Source organism: Camelus bactrianus, chromosome 6 (genome assembly GCF_048773025.1).
Source record: "Camelus bactrianus isolate YW-2024 breed Bactrian camel chromosome 6, ASM4877302v1, whole genome shotgun sequence".
Lineage (NCBI taxonomy): Eukaryota > Metazoa > Chordata > Mammalia > Artiodactyla > Camelidae > Camelus > Camelus bactrianus.
The window spans coordinates 29,007,523-29,023,451 of NC_133544.1; the positions used below are offsets into that span (position 1 = coordinate 29,007,523).

The 15,929-nt window shown below is 41.2% G+C and overlaps 2 protein-coding genes across 4 annotated transcripts in view; one reads left to right on the forward strand and one right to left on the reverse strand.

Annotated features, from left to right (window-relative positions):
- The window catches only part of EXD2 (exonuclease 3'-5' domain containing 2), a 71,654-nt gene extending 69,874 nt beyond the window's left edge, over positions 1–1,780 (reverse strand). Inside the window, exon 1 of the mRNA XM_045522149.2 lies at positions 1,332–1,780. The gene's annotated coding sequence lies outside the window, so the exon portion shown is untranslated. The remainder of the gene's footprint in view (positions 1–1,331) is intronic.
- A 105-nt stretch (positions 1,781–1,885) lies between these two features.
- The window catches only part of DCAF5 (DDB1 and CUL4 associated factor 5), a 92,206-nt gene continuing 78,162 nt past the window's right edge, over positions 1,886–15,929 (forward strand). For 2 of the 3 annotated variants that reach the window (XM_010962308.3, XM_045522146.2), the window contains exon 1: positions 1,886–2,284. In XM_010962308.3, coding sequence (XP_010960610.2) covers positions 2,071–2,284 — 214 coding nt within the window. In that variant the 5' untranslated portion in view covers positions 1,886–2,070. The remainder of the gene's footprint in view (positions 2,285–15,929) is intronic. The other variant, XM_045522147.2, reaches the window with a different exon arrangement.

Below are 15,929 nucleotides of genomic sequence, written 5' to 3' on the forward strand. Positions count from 1 at the left end.
ATATACTGCCACAGTAAATTTCACTTCAACCACATCATTACTGTGCTCATCTCCCCCACCCCAGGCAAAATAAAGTAGGTATAAATGATGTCCTGTTAACTGGAAGGAGCCAGAGGGCTCCCTGTTTTTGAATGTGTGTTTTGAGTAGGTCAAGCAAAAGAACAGTGAGATGAGAAACTGGCTTTGAAATCATCTCCACTGGAATGAAGCACAGACACTTCAAACTCAATGAGAACTTACAGCACAGTAGGGGAACATGCTGATATAATAAAAATAATACACATTTAATTAAAGATTATGACATCACTATGAAGAAAAGATGGTGGTTGCCATGAAGAAAAGATGTTGGTTATAATCAAGCTGGTAAACCACTACTGATCTTTATGGTGCTGCTATAGTGAATAAATACTATGAAGCATCCTGAGAATTAAACTTTTAAAAAGAAAGCATTACACATTTTCCTGTTTATGGAAATAAAATTCCATTAAAACCATAATTTTTGGAATTAGGAGAATTTAAGTTCAGCAACATTTGTTTTAATGTTGACTTTTAAATTAAACATTTACCTGTATATTTTTTATTAGTATAATTAATCTTATTGTCCTTGTACAAAAAGTAGAAGTAGGTGATTTTGCTTGATAGGTGTCCTCTTTCAAGTTCAGCCCATCTTTCATGGCAGTATATCCGACTGCCCATCTGTTATTTCTGATAGAGGATGTAATTCCTGCTAAATTGAAAGGGCAAAACTGATACCTGCCTATTCTAGTAGCTTATTACCGTTTAATGACAGAGAATAGCTTCTGGGAAAAGTCCAATACACTGACAAGCGGACTTTTTTTTTTGTCTCACTTTATCTGGTCGAATTCCAAAGCACTTAACACCCAGACTACTCACTGGGGTCAACGCGGAGGCTCCCAGCCTACTGAAGTGCAGCCACTTCTGGCCTGGAACGCAGCTGCTGCTTAACAGCTGTACGGCCTCAGAGCTCCACGCTCAAGACCTTGAAGAGGCGCACCCAATTAAATAACATATATTGCTATTTTGAAATAAGGCTTCTTGTTTCTTGCAGATGTACCTGGAACTAATGGGCAGAAGTATTTTCTGCTTACCTGAGCTTTCTCAACTCAGTTTTGGCAATTTTCTTCTCAGTTCTTAAGAATTTCTCCTTCCCCCTCCTACCTTTTTCTCATATACCACTTTATCATCTACCAGATGGAACCCAGTTTAGCCTTTTTCACTAAACGGCTGGAGGAAGGGAAAATCAGAGAACTGGATGAGGGGAGAGGCGGTGTTAAAAATTTCTTTGAGGGGAGGGTCCAAAGCAACCTTACCCCAAGTGTCCAGTCCTAACTCCGGGCTCCCTTCCCTTGGACAGGGCTCGGGCGGCCCCAGGATGAGCAGAACTAAGGGAAGACGACCGGAGCGTCTGCCCGCAGTCCTTCCTCCACCTCTGTGCCACCTCGGGCTGCATTTTCCGGACCGAAAGAAAAAAAAAGCGCGGGGAGCCGCACTCGCCCCGGCGCCCGGCCTCCAGGAGGCGATGGACCGCCGGCCGCCGGGGGAGGAAAGCGAGCCCGCAGCCCCGCGGCCACTTTGATTGTTGCGCGCCGCCAACTTCACAGAGTGGGACGCTCAGGGGGTGCAGCCGGGCCTCAGCCAAGCGCGACCCCACTCCTCGCGCGGGGAGGAGCTGCGGCGGGAAAGCCCAGCCGCCCGCGTTCTTCCGGCCCGCAGCCCGCGGCGGGGGAGGGGCCGCTGCCGCCCGCGTACTCCCGGCCCCCGCCGCCGACGGAAGGGCCGCGCGCATCGCGGAAGCGCGGCCGCAACTGAGGATCAGCTGCTGGAGGAGGCGGAGAAGAAGTGGGAGGAGCCTAGGAGGGGGAAGGGGAGGGAGGAGACCGTCAGGAAGCCGCGAACGCCACCGAGTGTCTGCACACCTCGCTCCGTCTGCTATGGCTGGTTAAAGAACCATCCGGATCGCAGTGCGGGGGGAGGGCCGGGTGGGGGGAGAGCGGCGGCCGCGCGTGAGGCCGAGGGAGGGGCGGCGGCGCGAGCGGCGGCGGTTCCAGCATGAAGAGGAGAGCTGGCCTGGGGGGCAGCATGAGGTCAGTGGTGGGCTTCTTGTCCCAGCGGGGCTTGCATGGGGACCCCCTGCTCACTCAGGACTTTCAGAGGAGACGCCTGCGAGGCTGCAGAAACCTCTACAAGAAGGACCTCCTCGGCCACTTCGGCTGTGTCAATGCCATTGAATTCTCCAACAATGGAGGCCAGTGGCTGGTCTCAGGTAAATCAACCCCCTTCCCCTCCCCGCGCCTCCAGGCCCTCTTCCCACCTCCCCTTTCCGCTTTCCCTCGCCACCCTCCTCCTGCCCTCCGTCCCCACCCCCTCCCTCCTCAATTCCTCGCCCCCCCCCCTCCCCGGCGGTGGCAAGGTTGGGTGTCAAATTAAAACCCTGGCAGGGGGAGGGAGGGGAAGGAGAGGATGTCTTCCATAAAAAAGACCTAAAATGGTTGACAGGTCCTTAATTCGATTTATCCCAAGTGTAAAGTGCTCTCTCCCGGTGACTGGCCTGAGAGTGTGGGTCGGGGAGGGGGGCGAGGTTACCGCTTGACAAAGTTTGATGGGAAACTCTTCCTCCGTTTACTTTAAAAGGTGCGGGGGGCATTTGGGGGCTTTGGAGGGGGAGGAGGCCGAGGCGCGCCGGAGGCCAGTGGGGAGCTCGAGCCCTTGTTGCTGGCGTCCGGGGAAGGGGCCTTGGGGCCTGGGGTGGGCAGTGACAGGGCCGGCCGCTGGAGGGGTCGGGGCTGCGACTCGGGGGCTGGCCGGGCGACCGAAGGGTGGTGACGGGGGGGCGGGTCCCTGTCGGCCGCCCCCTCGGCGCCCTCAGGGGCCCGGCTCCATCTCCTCGGCTCCTGAAGTGGCCTCTTCCGCGTCTTGTTTTTCTTATGATTTCGGGAGTGCCGAGGGCTCTGGAAGGCTTAAGGGGTACCGGCCTGAACTTGAATGCGCAACTTGTGAGGCTTGGGGTGGGCGACCCCGGGAGACTTGTTGGCGGGAGCCGCGTTTCCGCACCCCCTTTCCCCGCGGCTTCCGTTGCAGGTGGTCTCCGCGCCTCTTCCCTCCCACCCTGCTGGGCTTGGTTGCCCCCGGGCTTCCCCTCTGGTGTGGGGAAAGTGGCGAAATCGAGGCCGGGGCTCCGGCCGGGCGGTGTAGGCCTCGCTCTCCCTGGGCTCCTAGCGACAGGCAGCTGAATCGATAGCCTATTGCTCCCGGGGAGGCCGGGGCTGAGCGGGCGGAGGCGACAGCTGCCCCGGGGGAGGTGCCCCTGCTGCCCTTGGGGGCGCTCGCCGCCGCCACCCTCCTCCGGGGGGTCGCGGGCCCCAGGCAGGCGAATGGAGATGGGGTACGCTGGGGGCCGCTCCCCGAAACTGGGCTCAGGGGAGGAAGGCGAATACGGCTGATCTGGCGTTCCCGCTCGCCTTTTGCCCTCCTTACCTCGTCCCTTTTCCTACATTAGGAAGGAGGAAGGGGGAGCCCAGCGCTGGACGTGGCGCTTTGCTTTACCCAGGCTGGTCCCCGAATGGTTTTCTAATTTACGTCAGTGGGTAGCTCGCCAGAAACTTCTGGGATCACGGCATAGCATCCGTCGTCTTCGCTGGTAGCACTCGGAAGTGACAGGGGGCGTGCGGTCCATTTTGGGGGGTTAGCAGAGATAAGACTTATGTGATCATTTCACAATAAACCTTCTGGGGTTTCTCCAGGACTGACTTGACTTTTCAACCCCAGATCATTTTCTCTTTGACTAGGTAGATTTTGACCCTAGATCATCTCCTGAAGAAACTTGATATCCCACTTAAAGGCATACCCTAAACAAAAGCGTCCTTCCCGCACAGGGCCAAAAATTCCAAGGGCTAAAATGGGGGAAGAGCTCTTTAAACAGCTCCAAGTTTTTTTCCCCCTCCTGTTTCTTCTGTATTCATAATACTCCTGTCTCCTTCTCATACGGGAGTATTCCAACAGAACTGTTCCCAGACGCAAATAAACGCACCGTACTGGGTGAGGGAAATTGGGGACCCTCGTATAGATTGAATTAATCATGTTGATTAAATCGTAAATGTAGTCATACATTGCTGAATTTAACACGGTTTTTAAAAATAACAGATTTCCTAAGATGTAATTCACATGCCATACAATCAATCCATTTAAAGTTAATTAACATTTTTTTTAAAAAGCTAAAAAGTTTCCTCTATTCTCTACCAGTTATCCTTGTGCAAGTACCTTCCCTTATGTCTTAAAGGAACCCCATGTTCTCTAGACTTGGCCAGTTCATTTCCTTTATCTTAATTTAAGTCTATAGAAGAGCAGGGCCCTTTCCACAGGTCAGTCTCTAGCAAACCTTCTGGTTCTAGGCATTGATTTCCACTTTTCTAGGCCTGAGTACTCCATCAGTACTTTCTGGGTTCCAGCCGTCTTTTCCCCTTACTCCTCCTCCTTTCCCTCACACTTCCTCTAGCTGAGTCCTTCCTGTTTCCTTTTTATCTACTCCTGTCCTTGTTCCTAGTCCTTCCAGCAGGCTTTTCTTCCTGCCCCTCCAGTTTAGTTCAGATAGTGTTAGCTTTTATTTGTTCCCTAAACATGGAGTTTTGGTTAAAAGCCTTATTAGCTATTCACCTTCAATTATGAGTACAACTTATGCTAACAGAAAGTTCCTTCTGTTTGCTTCAGATAAGAAAGCTCCCTCTAGGAGTTGTAAATACACCTTAACATGTTAAAGCTAATTAAATTTTGTTCTGGGAAGTCCTTCAATAATCTTCCCCAATTTAAAACTAAAGTGTCATGTTTACATTTTAATTATCGTTGTCCTTCTTTTAGCAGTTAACACCTGAGGGGAGGAGCATGTAGTATTTTGAGGCTAATGCTATCTATCCCTAATGTTTCAAATAATGTGGGAGGCCAGACTCTGGGATGGTAATAAGATTACTTTGATGCATTTTATTGTGGTTCTTATATCTTGTCTGGATTGTTTAAAGCCCTTGAAAGTGGTGATTAAAATGATAGATTGTTCCATAGAAAAAGAGGTCAGATTTGTGGTTACCAGGGCTAGGGTAGGGTAGGGATTTGGATGAAGGCAGTCAAAAGGTGCAAACTTCCAGTTTTAAGATAAGCAACTACTAGAGTTGTAATGTATAAAGTACATTATGATAACTGTAATTAATACTGCTGTATGTTATATATGAATGTTAGGAGAATAAATTCTTAGAGTTCTTATCACAAGAAAAATATTTTTTTTTGTTTCTTTAATTTTTCTATCTATATGAGATCATGGATGTGACTAAATTTATTGTGGTTATCATTTTGTGATGTATATAAACCAAATCATTATGCTGTACACCTTAAACTTATATAGTGCCATTTGTCAATTATGTCAATAAAACTGGAAGAAAAACCATTTTTTAAAATGACAGATTGTTCATAGTTCACTGTTTTCATTTTCTAATTGTTTGGGCAGGCTCACATGTCTTCTGACACACACTATTTGATAGAATTAACTTTGACCTAGGGCAAAAATAATATTTGCATGATTCCTATGGCCTTATAAAATGCTATTTGTTAAGGCTACATCATTGCTTTTTCGTTCTAATAGCTGGCCCCTTTTCTAGGATACAATGAGGGCAACAGATATTAAGAATAAACCAGAGAAAACCAGGAAGGAGAAAAGGTACTCTGCCGGGGAAGTGAGAGTGTGACAGCAACAAGTGAGAGGATGGTTTTTTGATGTTTTAAAACATAAAAACATTTTAACATAAAAAGTAGTTTCTTTACTGTTGATTAGAAAAAGTTGTTACTATGATATCATGTAAGGCAGTGTGGTATAGCACACACATGGTTAAAATCACTGCTATGTCATTTAATGTGTGACTAAAGTCAAGTTGCTAAGCTTCTCTTTCCTGCTGTAAGCAATGGGAGTACCAGCACCCACCTGAAGGGCTGTTGTGAGAGCTACATTAGGCAAAGGTTATATCGGATGCTGAACAGAGTGCTAGGCCTCTCAGAAAAATGTTGAGTTTGTTTTCTTTCCCCTTTGTACTTACAACTCATGGTGTCATTGTTAGCTGACACTTGTTCTTACAGTGCTGATAATGAACACATGCAAATGGGGCAGACAGGATAGTTTTGTGACTTTTTGATGTGGACTGAGGCACAACGGAAGAGCCTGGAATTTGGTGTCACGTGATATGTTGGAGGCTCTACCAGACATAAATTATATGAATTTAGGTAAGTCCCTTCATTCCTCATCAGTAAACTGGAGACAACAAATTGCCCTCACTACCTGGCAAGGAGGTAGTGTTCAATGAAATGTCATATGTGAAGGTACTTTGTGAACTACATGGCTTTGAGTGAACATGACTGTCTATAAAGGACAGCTTTTGCTTGCAGTCTCATCTTAGAATATTTATGGATGTTAGTCCTTTGAGAGATAAGGAACAACATTGTATATTCGAATGCTACTTAGAAGAGAGCCTGACAACATCGAGGAGGTTATGCTAGTACATATATTTAGGTGATAGCCTGGGTTTACTTTTTTAAGTGTTTGGTTGAGTCTAATTCTTTAAATTGCCTCCTCTTAGGTTTCTCCTTTTCCCTAAAATGGAGTCTTTTATATGTTTGCTTAAAAGTCTTTTTATTTCTTCCTTGGGAAGAAGATGAACATCTTGGGATCTGGTTGGGAGACCAATCAGAATGTAGCTCCATATGTACCTGACTTGGATTATAACTCTCTGCTTTCTTATATCTTATAAATGGTTTGTGTAAACAGAATCTAATAGTAAACAAAAATATTCAGCTCTGTAGGACGAGAGTTGCTGTAATATTATTTACCCTGAATTGATATTCAAGGCTTTGGAACCTGTAGAGCTAGTAGATTAATAGCCTGTAAGTATGAAGTTTTGAGTTACAGTGAGAGATTACGATCTCTTTTTTAATGCTTGTGACAAAATGTAGAAAAAGCACCTTCAGAAGCTTTTCAGATAGCGTCAGCAACTATACTATTTCAAAGTGGGAGTTGTGAATGGGCAGAGGCATTTAATTAACTTGGTCATGATGTTTATAATTGGGATAACTATTTAGTCCTATCTCTGTTTTATATGGGTCTCTGACCTTATTGATCATTATAAGTATCCACAGTTATATGTAGAGATTAGAGTATGAGCTCTGGAGTCAGAGTGCCTGGGGTGAATATCACCTCAATTGCTTGCAAACTGGGTTACCTTTGACAAGTCACTTGTTTGTTTCCTCACCAGTATAAGGACAGTAATACCTCACAGGGCTGTGGTGAGGACTGAATGAAGTAACACTTGTAAAGTTCCTAGCACAAGGGCCCAGACATTCTGTGGCTCGGGTTGCTATTGCTGATGCAACTGTTATTACTGTTGTGGTTTAACTTGAACCCCACAAAAAGCTTACAGGAGGTCGGCACCTCAACATCTAACATTTATTGCACATGGCACAGTACAGTATGAAAAACTGAGAATGATCTCAGTGAGGGGAACTGTTAGAAATGCCTTATGAATAAGCTTATCCCCAGTGTTGTCATCAAAGCATAATTTTAAGCATCAAATAATAGCTATGATAATAACTACATGCTTAATTGGGACTCGCTAATTAATGATCATTTTCTGCTGCCCAGTCACTAGTTATGTTTCATTTTATGGAATCAGTTTTTTGTAAATAAATTTATGTAAGAGCCTATTATCTGCAGGTAGTGTTTGGCTTTAGCCAGTTAAATAAAATCTGACTTTATTAACACTTCTTATGTATTTAATTAGAATTAATTTCGTGGTCCAGGGGTTAGTTTATCAGGAGAAATACGTCTAGTGGCAGGACAGGTTTCTGACTTTAAAATAAACTTTTGTAGTACATACATTTTGACATGGTGATCAGAATTCTGGGCTTTTCCATTTACTGATAATGCATTGCTGTGAAGGTGTTGTATTATTCTTTGGTCTATTAATTAGTTCAACAAATAGTTTTTGAGTGTATGCTGTTTATAAGACAGGAGCTATGGGGAGAACAGAGATGATGAATCAGATATAAATCATGCTCTTAAGCTTGCGTTTTATGAACATTTACTTCTCAATTGTAACAGTGCATGACACTTTTTAATTTTTCTCTTCTGCTTTACTTGACTTTAATGGATATTTGATTTAATAGATATTTGATTTTTCTCAGGTTTGTAGTACTTAATACAGCAAAAATCCCCCTTGTCTCTGAGCTCTAGTGAAAAAGATGGCTCATAGAGATGGCCTTGGAGGACATTGCTATGATAAATTATAAAGATCATGTCATAAGGATAAGGTAACATGGATATTTATAGGTATGCATTATTTTTCCGACTTGTTCTTCAGTCAGCCAATTGATACCTATCAAAAATTGGCAAATTTAGAATATGCCTGGGTTTGTCACTTCTGCTTTAAAATAACCCGATGAGGTTTAACTGATGACCACTACTCTCATTAGACATTAGAAACACATCAGAAAGTTGTCTTTGTGTTCAGTGTTGTTCAAAAGATCATCACTGACTTGACTTGTCAATGTGTTTCTGATTACTAAGAGTTCTAAGAAGAGCAGTAGCTCTCAGTTACGTATCCTGGCCACACACTGAAAGGCCCAGGTGCAAGTGTTCATTGACTGATGATTGATAGATTTGGTTGTAAAGTACAGTTGGAGTCATTTAAATCAGGGAAACTTTATTGATCAGTAAGTTTGAGACAAATGGATACTGCTTTCTGAATTCTGAGTTAAGAAGTGGATACATTTATTTTCTCATGCATTGAGCAAAGAGCACTTTTATTGCCAATAAATAGCACTTAATTTTGATCTTTTTTTCTTTGTCATGATTTCAAGAAAGTAATTATTTTTTTTAGTCTGAATTTAGATACTCAAGGGTAGAATTAAAGCCTTTTAAGGTTAAAGGATCTAAAATCTGAATTCCGATGAAGATTATGTAGGTTAAGAAGGAATTGATTCTGTTTTCAGTTTTTAGTGCCCCACATTATATTAAAAGTATTGTCTCTTATAATTAAAGAAATGATTATGAATCTATTAGGATTAGCTCTTAGATTGTGGTGGCAATGTAAAATTACATTTCTGCTTAATTCTCTGTTCTTTAAAAATTTTTATTTTAAGTTATAAGGACTGGTTACTGTTTGCCTGATTTTAGGTGCTCTTTGAATGTTTATATTTTAGTAGTACATTGATTTTATACATATTAGAGAAGTTAACTAGCATGTATAAAATATCTTCATGGATTTATTGCGTAAGGTGAGGTTAAATTTTAAAGAGTCAGTTTAAAGTAAAATAATGGTTAATGTGTTATGGATATGGCAATAATCAAAAGGTAATCACAATTGACTGAAGCTTGGGAAATACTGCATTAGGTAATCTTTTTAAAAATTTCTTTTTTTCTTTCTTGTCAAATCAGAGAGATGGAAAGATCTTCATACTGTGGAGAAGTAGAAAGGTAACTTGTCCAGAACTGTCCAGTTAGTCTTTGGCGGTGAGGACTACAAGTAGGGCTCATTGCTCCTAGGCAAGTGTGGCTTTTAAGTTGCCTTTTTGTATGTCCTTTTTCTTTTTAAAGAGAAGGCCACCTTTTCTGGAGCTGTTCTAAAGAACTGAAAGCTGAATGTTAGCAATTTCTGAGCACGTGTCCAACTCTAGTTCCTCCTCTTAGATGATAAATTGTATTTCTGTGTTTTGCTGTATGTAGCTTGCTCCACACACGTATCTTATGTTTATTTTTTCATTAAAAATGTTTAATAAGAACACACGATGTGAGCCTCTTGAATCTCAATAATAATTTTAAGAATTTTTTAAAGCATTTATTTAGCAAGTAATGTATGCCAGGCCCTCTGCTAAGCACTTTAATATGTTTTATTTGCCACTTAAAAATAGCTAGTGTTACCTGTGATCTAGAAAGACAAAGGGATTTGTAGGTTTTATATTTAATTGTCATAAAGAATCAAGAAAGGACATTGAAAAATGATTGCTGAGGGTTCTGTAATGAGAACAGGTAGGGCATTAGTGGAAAAATAGTGGAATTCATTGTTTCTGTTTAAAAGGAAGTGAAATAGAATTTTAGGCATGAAAAAGATTTTTATTACCTTATCTGTTACCTTAGTCTTTGCAGAAAATTTGGTTCCAATAGCTGCTTCCCAAGTTTATTCTCTTCAGCTTGAATACTTATTAGTCACCACTGCCAACATAGTATAAGCTTCCTAAAACTTAACTCATTATCTCACATCCCCTACTGATCCCTCAGAAATCTACAGTTTTCCCCAGTGGCTACCAAATTAAGTAGGAATGCCTCACCTGACACTGGAGACCTTGCTGTTTATAAAAATAAATATTTAACAATAAAAATAGCTAATATTTGAGCATGTTATTCATCAAATATTATTTGAGGGTGTTTCATATGTGTCAGGCACATTTACACACACGATCACAACTAATGCCTTAAAGAATCTTTCCTAAGTTGGGGATAGTACTGTTGTCCTTATTGTACATATGAGGAAAACTGAGGCTTGAGAAGTTAAGGAACTTTTATGAAACCTGTGGTTTGTGGTGGAGCTGAATTTCCAGCCTGGGTCTGCATGAGCTCTGAGACATGTTGCTCTGAGACATGTTGCTAACTGCTCTGAAATTTTTAGAATGTTACATACATTTTAAAAGGATCTGACCTTTTCCCTACATTCTCATCTCCTGTGATTTGCTAATTGCTTTTTTCCCCTATTTATGGAAATAGAGGAAGGAGTTGGGGCTGGGGTTGAGGGGATGGATCAATGGGCTTGGGGCCACTGAGCACAGTTCTGTTCACAGCTGCAGATCACTTCACCTGGATTTTGGTCTTGGCAGTCAGCTGAAGTTTCCTTCTTTCTTACACTGCGTGTTCCATGCCTGCTTACATAAACTTCACACTGGGTTAAACTCGCCTAATTAGGAGTGGGTATACATACTCTGGTTACCAAGTTGCTTCCTCTTCTTTATTAGCCCAATTGAAAGTACAAACAAGTGCTGAGCCTGTGATTTGAGTTTGATTTCTACTGAAAGCATACTGATTGAGCATGTTTGACTGAATTTCAGCCAACAGAAGTCGGTATCTTTCCTCATAATTATACATGAGGAGAAAATATCTGTGCCTGGAGCTCAGATAAATAATGTACTTCAGAATAAAGTGGTTTTCGGAAGAAGATTCAAACAATGTAATGTGGGAGATCTGCCCACAGAGCACTCTGTTACTCACTTGGAAGTACTTTTAACACTAACTTGAAGCACAGTGTTCTTGCAAGCTAAGTTTACTTCTGTCACCTGCAACTTCACTCTGCTTTCATTTCCAAGGTTACTCACTGATGGGATGAACAAGGAGAGTTGCTCTTCAGGTTCTGGTCTTGGATTCCCAGTTGCTCTTCACATTGAGTTTCCTAGGTCAGGGATTTAGGGAAAGACTTGACAGCAGTAGTTCGTCACTTTAGTTGTTTGCTCTTTTCATGCCAAGCATAGTTTAGCTGACATGCTTTCACGTTCACACTTTCCTTGCCGCCTTGCTCACTCCGCACTTTGCAGAGGTGGATACCCGAGATTCTATACCTCTCAGGATACAGAGCTGATATACATTGGAGATCAGGTCTGTGTGCTTTGAGTACTATTTTCCAGTTAGAGCAAATCCTAAAACAGGAGTTATTTTCCAGAGGGCTGGGGCATGTAGGAATCAGTGAGGAAATGGCATTTGAGGTAACTGACAAGTTTGTAATAGATCCAAGCAGCAGAGATGATGTTGGCAGAAAGGCTGATTCCCATCTTCCCTGTTGCCTCTGCCGGGACTCCTTCTGTTGACAAGGTAAGGTAAGACTACCTTATGTGGTTGATCAGGTAGCTCTACAGGGTCCCCTTCCTTTGCTGGGGTCCTTTATAACTAAGGTAACCGTATGTCCTGGTTTACCTAGGACTGTTCCCCATTGTCCTGGTACAATTATTAGTGCTTTCATTCTTAAAAAGGTCCTAGTTTGGATGATAAGTCATATGGCCACCTATTCATAATCATCTGAGCTGTCTGGTACTCAGGTAAAACCAAAGCCCTAGTCTCTTAACTCCTCCCATTCACCATCGAATGCCTCTTGCTGGGAAAGCCTCCAGGCCTCCGTTTTCCCCTTGTCAGGTCTTTCAGCTGCCACTTTCAAGGTACTGAATTGAATCTGAGAGGCCTAGTGGTTGATTAGTCATTTGTCCCCTCCTTGTCCTCTTACTTAGAAAAGAAGAAGGAAAAAAAAAAGGCTAAAACCATTAAGAAAAGCCTAGATCTAGAGGCTAATAAGTTACCCCTTTCTATATATCTTTTCTTATAGTTCTTGTTCAACTGTTGACGTGTACATTTTTTTTCTTTCTTTTTAAAGTCTTCCTGTGGATTGTTTCTTGCAGAGTTGATTTTGAGAAAAGATGTTTTGAGGAATGTTTCTCCACTGAGTTGGATTTTTTTTCCTGAGGTATTTTTAACCAAAAGTGATACGAGATTGATACTAAAACTATGCTAAATGCTTAGTTTTGTGGAGTATAAGTCTAGCACCAGATACATTTGATATAAAAGTTGGCCCTCTATAGTGTATAGGTTGGCCCTGAGAAGGGTTTTCAGGAATTGTAGTTTTTAAGGTATATATGGGCAATTGGCTCTCGAATGTCTTTCATGTTATGGAACGTCATCATTAAAGAAGTTTAAGAGATCTGGATTAGAGTTCTGATTTTACCCTTCTTGTGATCTTAGACTAATGATGTTCTGTCTCTGGAATCATACAATTTTATTGCTGGAAAGGACTAATGATCATCTAATTGAAGCCTTTAATTTTACATATATGGATATAAAGAAACAAAAAGGTAAGGTGATTAGCCCAGTAGCTCACAACTACTATTGTGATAGTAAGTAGTACAAGCAGAGTTAAAATCCTGCATCTTCTGATCTGGTACTCAGAAGGGAGTCATGAGGTTTTGCATTTATGAAGGACTTAGTCAAACAAAGCGACTTACTCCACCAGGAGCTGTTTTATTGTCTCTGAACATGGTTGTTTTGATTAAGTTAGTGATGTCTCATTATTTCACAGATGAGTAGTAGAGATTTTCCAGGGTGGAGGCAGACTGTCACTCTGACTGTCTCTCCAGTTTTAATTCTTAGCCTGCCTCTACTTCCTTACTTTAAAAAGTCTTCCAAGATTATTACTCAGGAGGAGGAATTTTTTGCAAATCCAGATGCCTGTCAAAATCTTGTTACACAACTTTCTTCATTCTGAATTTCCATTCAAGTCTTGTATTTAAATTTCCGGTTGTATCTTTTGTGTTACTCCTTAAGGCCAAGAGACTAATTGGAGTCTCTGAGGATTGTTGTTTCCTTCTTTATAGATCTTTATAGTCTTAACCATGTTTGATGGCCTAGTGCAGATATCTTATCACTTGCTACCGTAGATGGCTGAAGCATGTTTTGCCTTAGACATACCAGCAAAAAACAACTGAAATTGGCACATTTGGCATCCAACTTCAAGCAGCCCTTAATTTACTCTCAAAGTTCACATCTCTGTTTATACCTACTCTTGGGTGGGTATTGTGTACTTTCCTGGAAGGACTAAGCATTGGTGCTGCTCATTGGTTCAATTTTTAGAAATTGCCCAGGAAAAGAAAGCTTTATTATGTTGTTAATGGATGCTTACGCAAGGAATTTTGCAAAAGTTAGCAGGCATAATTAAAAAAAAAAAAAACCTGAAATGTTAGAAACTTCTCAGAATGACTGAAGAACATCTGTGCTTTAATCGGGAGAGCATATTGTCCAGGTTAATTCACTATGGCAGAAGAAGTGGGATTAGACATGAAGACAGTCTGTAGTCTGGGAGTACTTCAAAATGATTGCATCATCCACTATCCTAGTAACTTCCCTGTAAATCCTTACTGTTGTTGAGGCTCTGAGAATCTGTTTTTAGTGTTGCCCTAGCTCTATTTGAGGAGCTTTTGTTTTTTGACATTTCACTAGTTCCATACTTTACTGTTGAGAATTCTGTTGAATCATACAGGTTATCAGAATATGGCATTTATAAGACAGATTTCCCACATTCTTAAATTTTGGAAAAGTCACATGTTAATTATGGGAAATTTGGAAAATAAAGAGATACTTAAAGAAGTATCCCACCAACTTAAGATAACCATTTTGGGCACATGGGACATATTTTAGCCTTTTTTGCATTCATATGTACATATTTTAAAAATGGAATTAGGCCATCTCTGCTATTTTAGTTTTTTCTTAATATTAACATTTTTTTCAAATGTCATTGAATATTTTCAGAAGCAGAATTTCTCAGCCTCAACACTGTTGACATTTTGGGCTGGATAATTCTTTGTTATGGGGGGGCTGTCCTGTGCATTGTAGGACATTTAGCAGCATCCCTTACCTAAGACTAGTATATGCCAGTAACATCTTCTCAGTTGTGACAACGAAAAATGTCTCCAGATATTACTGAATGTTCACCGGGGGTGGGGGTGGCAGATTGGGAATTACCCTGGTTGAGAATTACTATTCTAAAGCAAAAATTCTTAAAATTCTTTGGTGTCAGGACCTCTCTGCATTCTTAAAAATCATTGAAGACCTCAAAGAATTTCATATTATATGGATCGTATTTATCAGTTTTTATTGTATAAGAATTTAAAACTGATAAAATTTAAAAATTTATTTATTTAAAATCAGCAATAGAGAATTTTATATTAACGATAATATTGTAATGAAAATAAGTATACTTTACAGAAGTAAAAAAATAGAATAGCATTGTTACATTTTCCCAAATCTCTTTAATGTCATAATAAATATCATGAGGGCATTTACACTTACTCTGTTGTGAAATAATGATTTAGCTGAAGTATGTGAAGAAAATTCAGCTTTCCACAGATACGTAATTTTAAAAGGGGAAGAGTATTTTAACACCGTATCAGTTAATTGTGTATATTCTTCTCTGATACTATATCAAAACTCAGTAAGTGGAAGTTTCTTAAAGATTAGCTGCATTGTAGAATTTGAAACCATATCAGAGAACTTTACATAGTCTGTTACATGATAATCTGTTAGTTTGCCTTTAACACCTTTAGCTCCTCAGGTTGCTGTCTTCTCTTGAAAAATGCAAAGAGCTGGCAACCTTGAGCCTACACTCCTCTAAGGCAGTAACTGGCTGGAGCTGAGTAGTGGCTTGTCCTTTAAAAAGGGTTGTATATTCTCCAGTCTGCCGTTTAATTTGGCAGTTTTCACTCATTTGCTTTGCTGCCTGCCCTGTTGTACCTGAGAGGCTGGATTGTATCATGGTTAAGGGGCGGTCTTTGGAGCCAGATAGCCTGGATTCAGCTCCCAGCTCCCATTCTTGGTACCTGTATACCTTCGGGTTATTTAGCTTTCCTATAGTTTCATCTGGATATTAAGGATAACAATACCTACTTCATAGGGTTGTTGAGAGGATTAGAAGAGCCCCATGCATTGTTTTAATTTTTTTAAATCATTATTTCTTAACCTTTATTGTATGTTTTCTTTGAAAGACTTCTTAGCATACAAGCATTAACCTAGATACTAACATTTCTGTATGTGGCAGCACACAACCCATGCATTGTTTTATAACGTCATGCATTGATCATTTGGAAAATAGTGGCTGAGTTATGCAGATTTTCCAAATCTTGATCCATTTCATTATGTAATGTATTTTAAGAAATCATATTTGTTAATATCACCACCATTTCATCAGAAAAGTCTTTAAGTATTGGGAAGTGGTCAGGTTCACTGTGGCAAATAGTACATTTTCCAAAATTCTTATTTTTACTTGAGAGCTTGAATTTTATCATTGACTACAGATACTGCCAGTTGT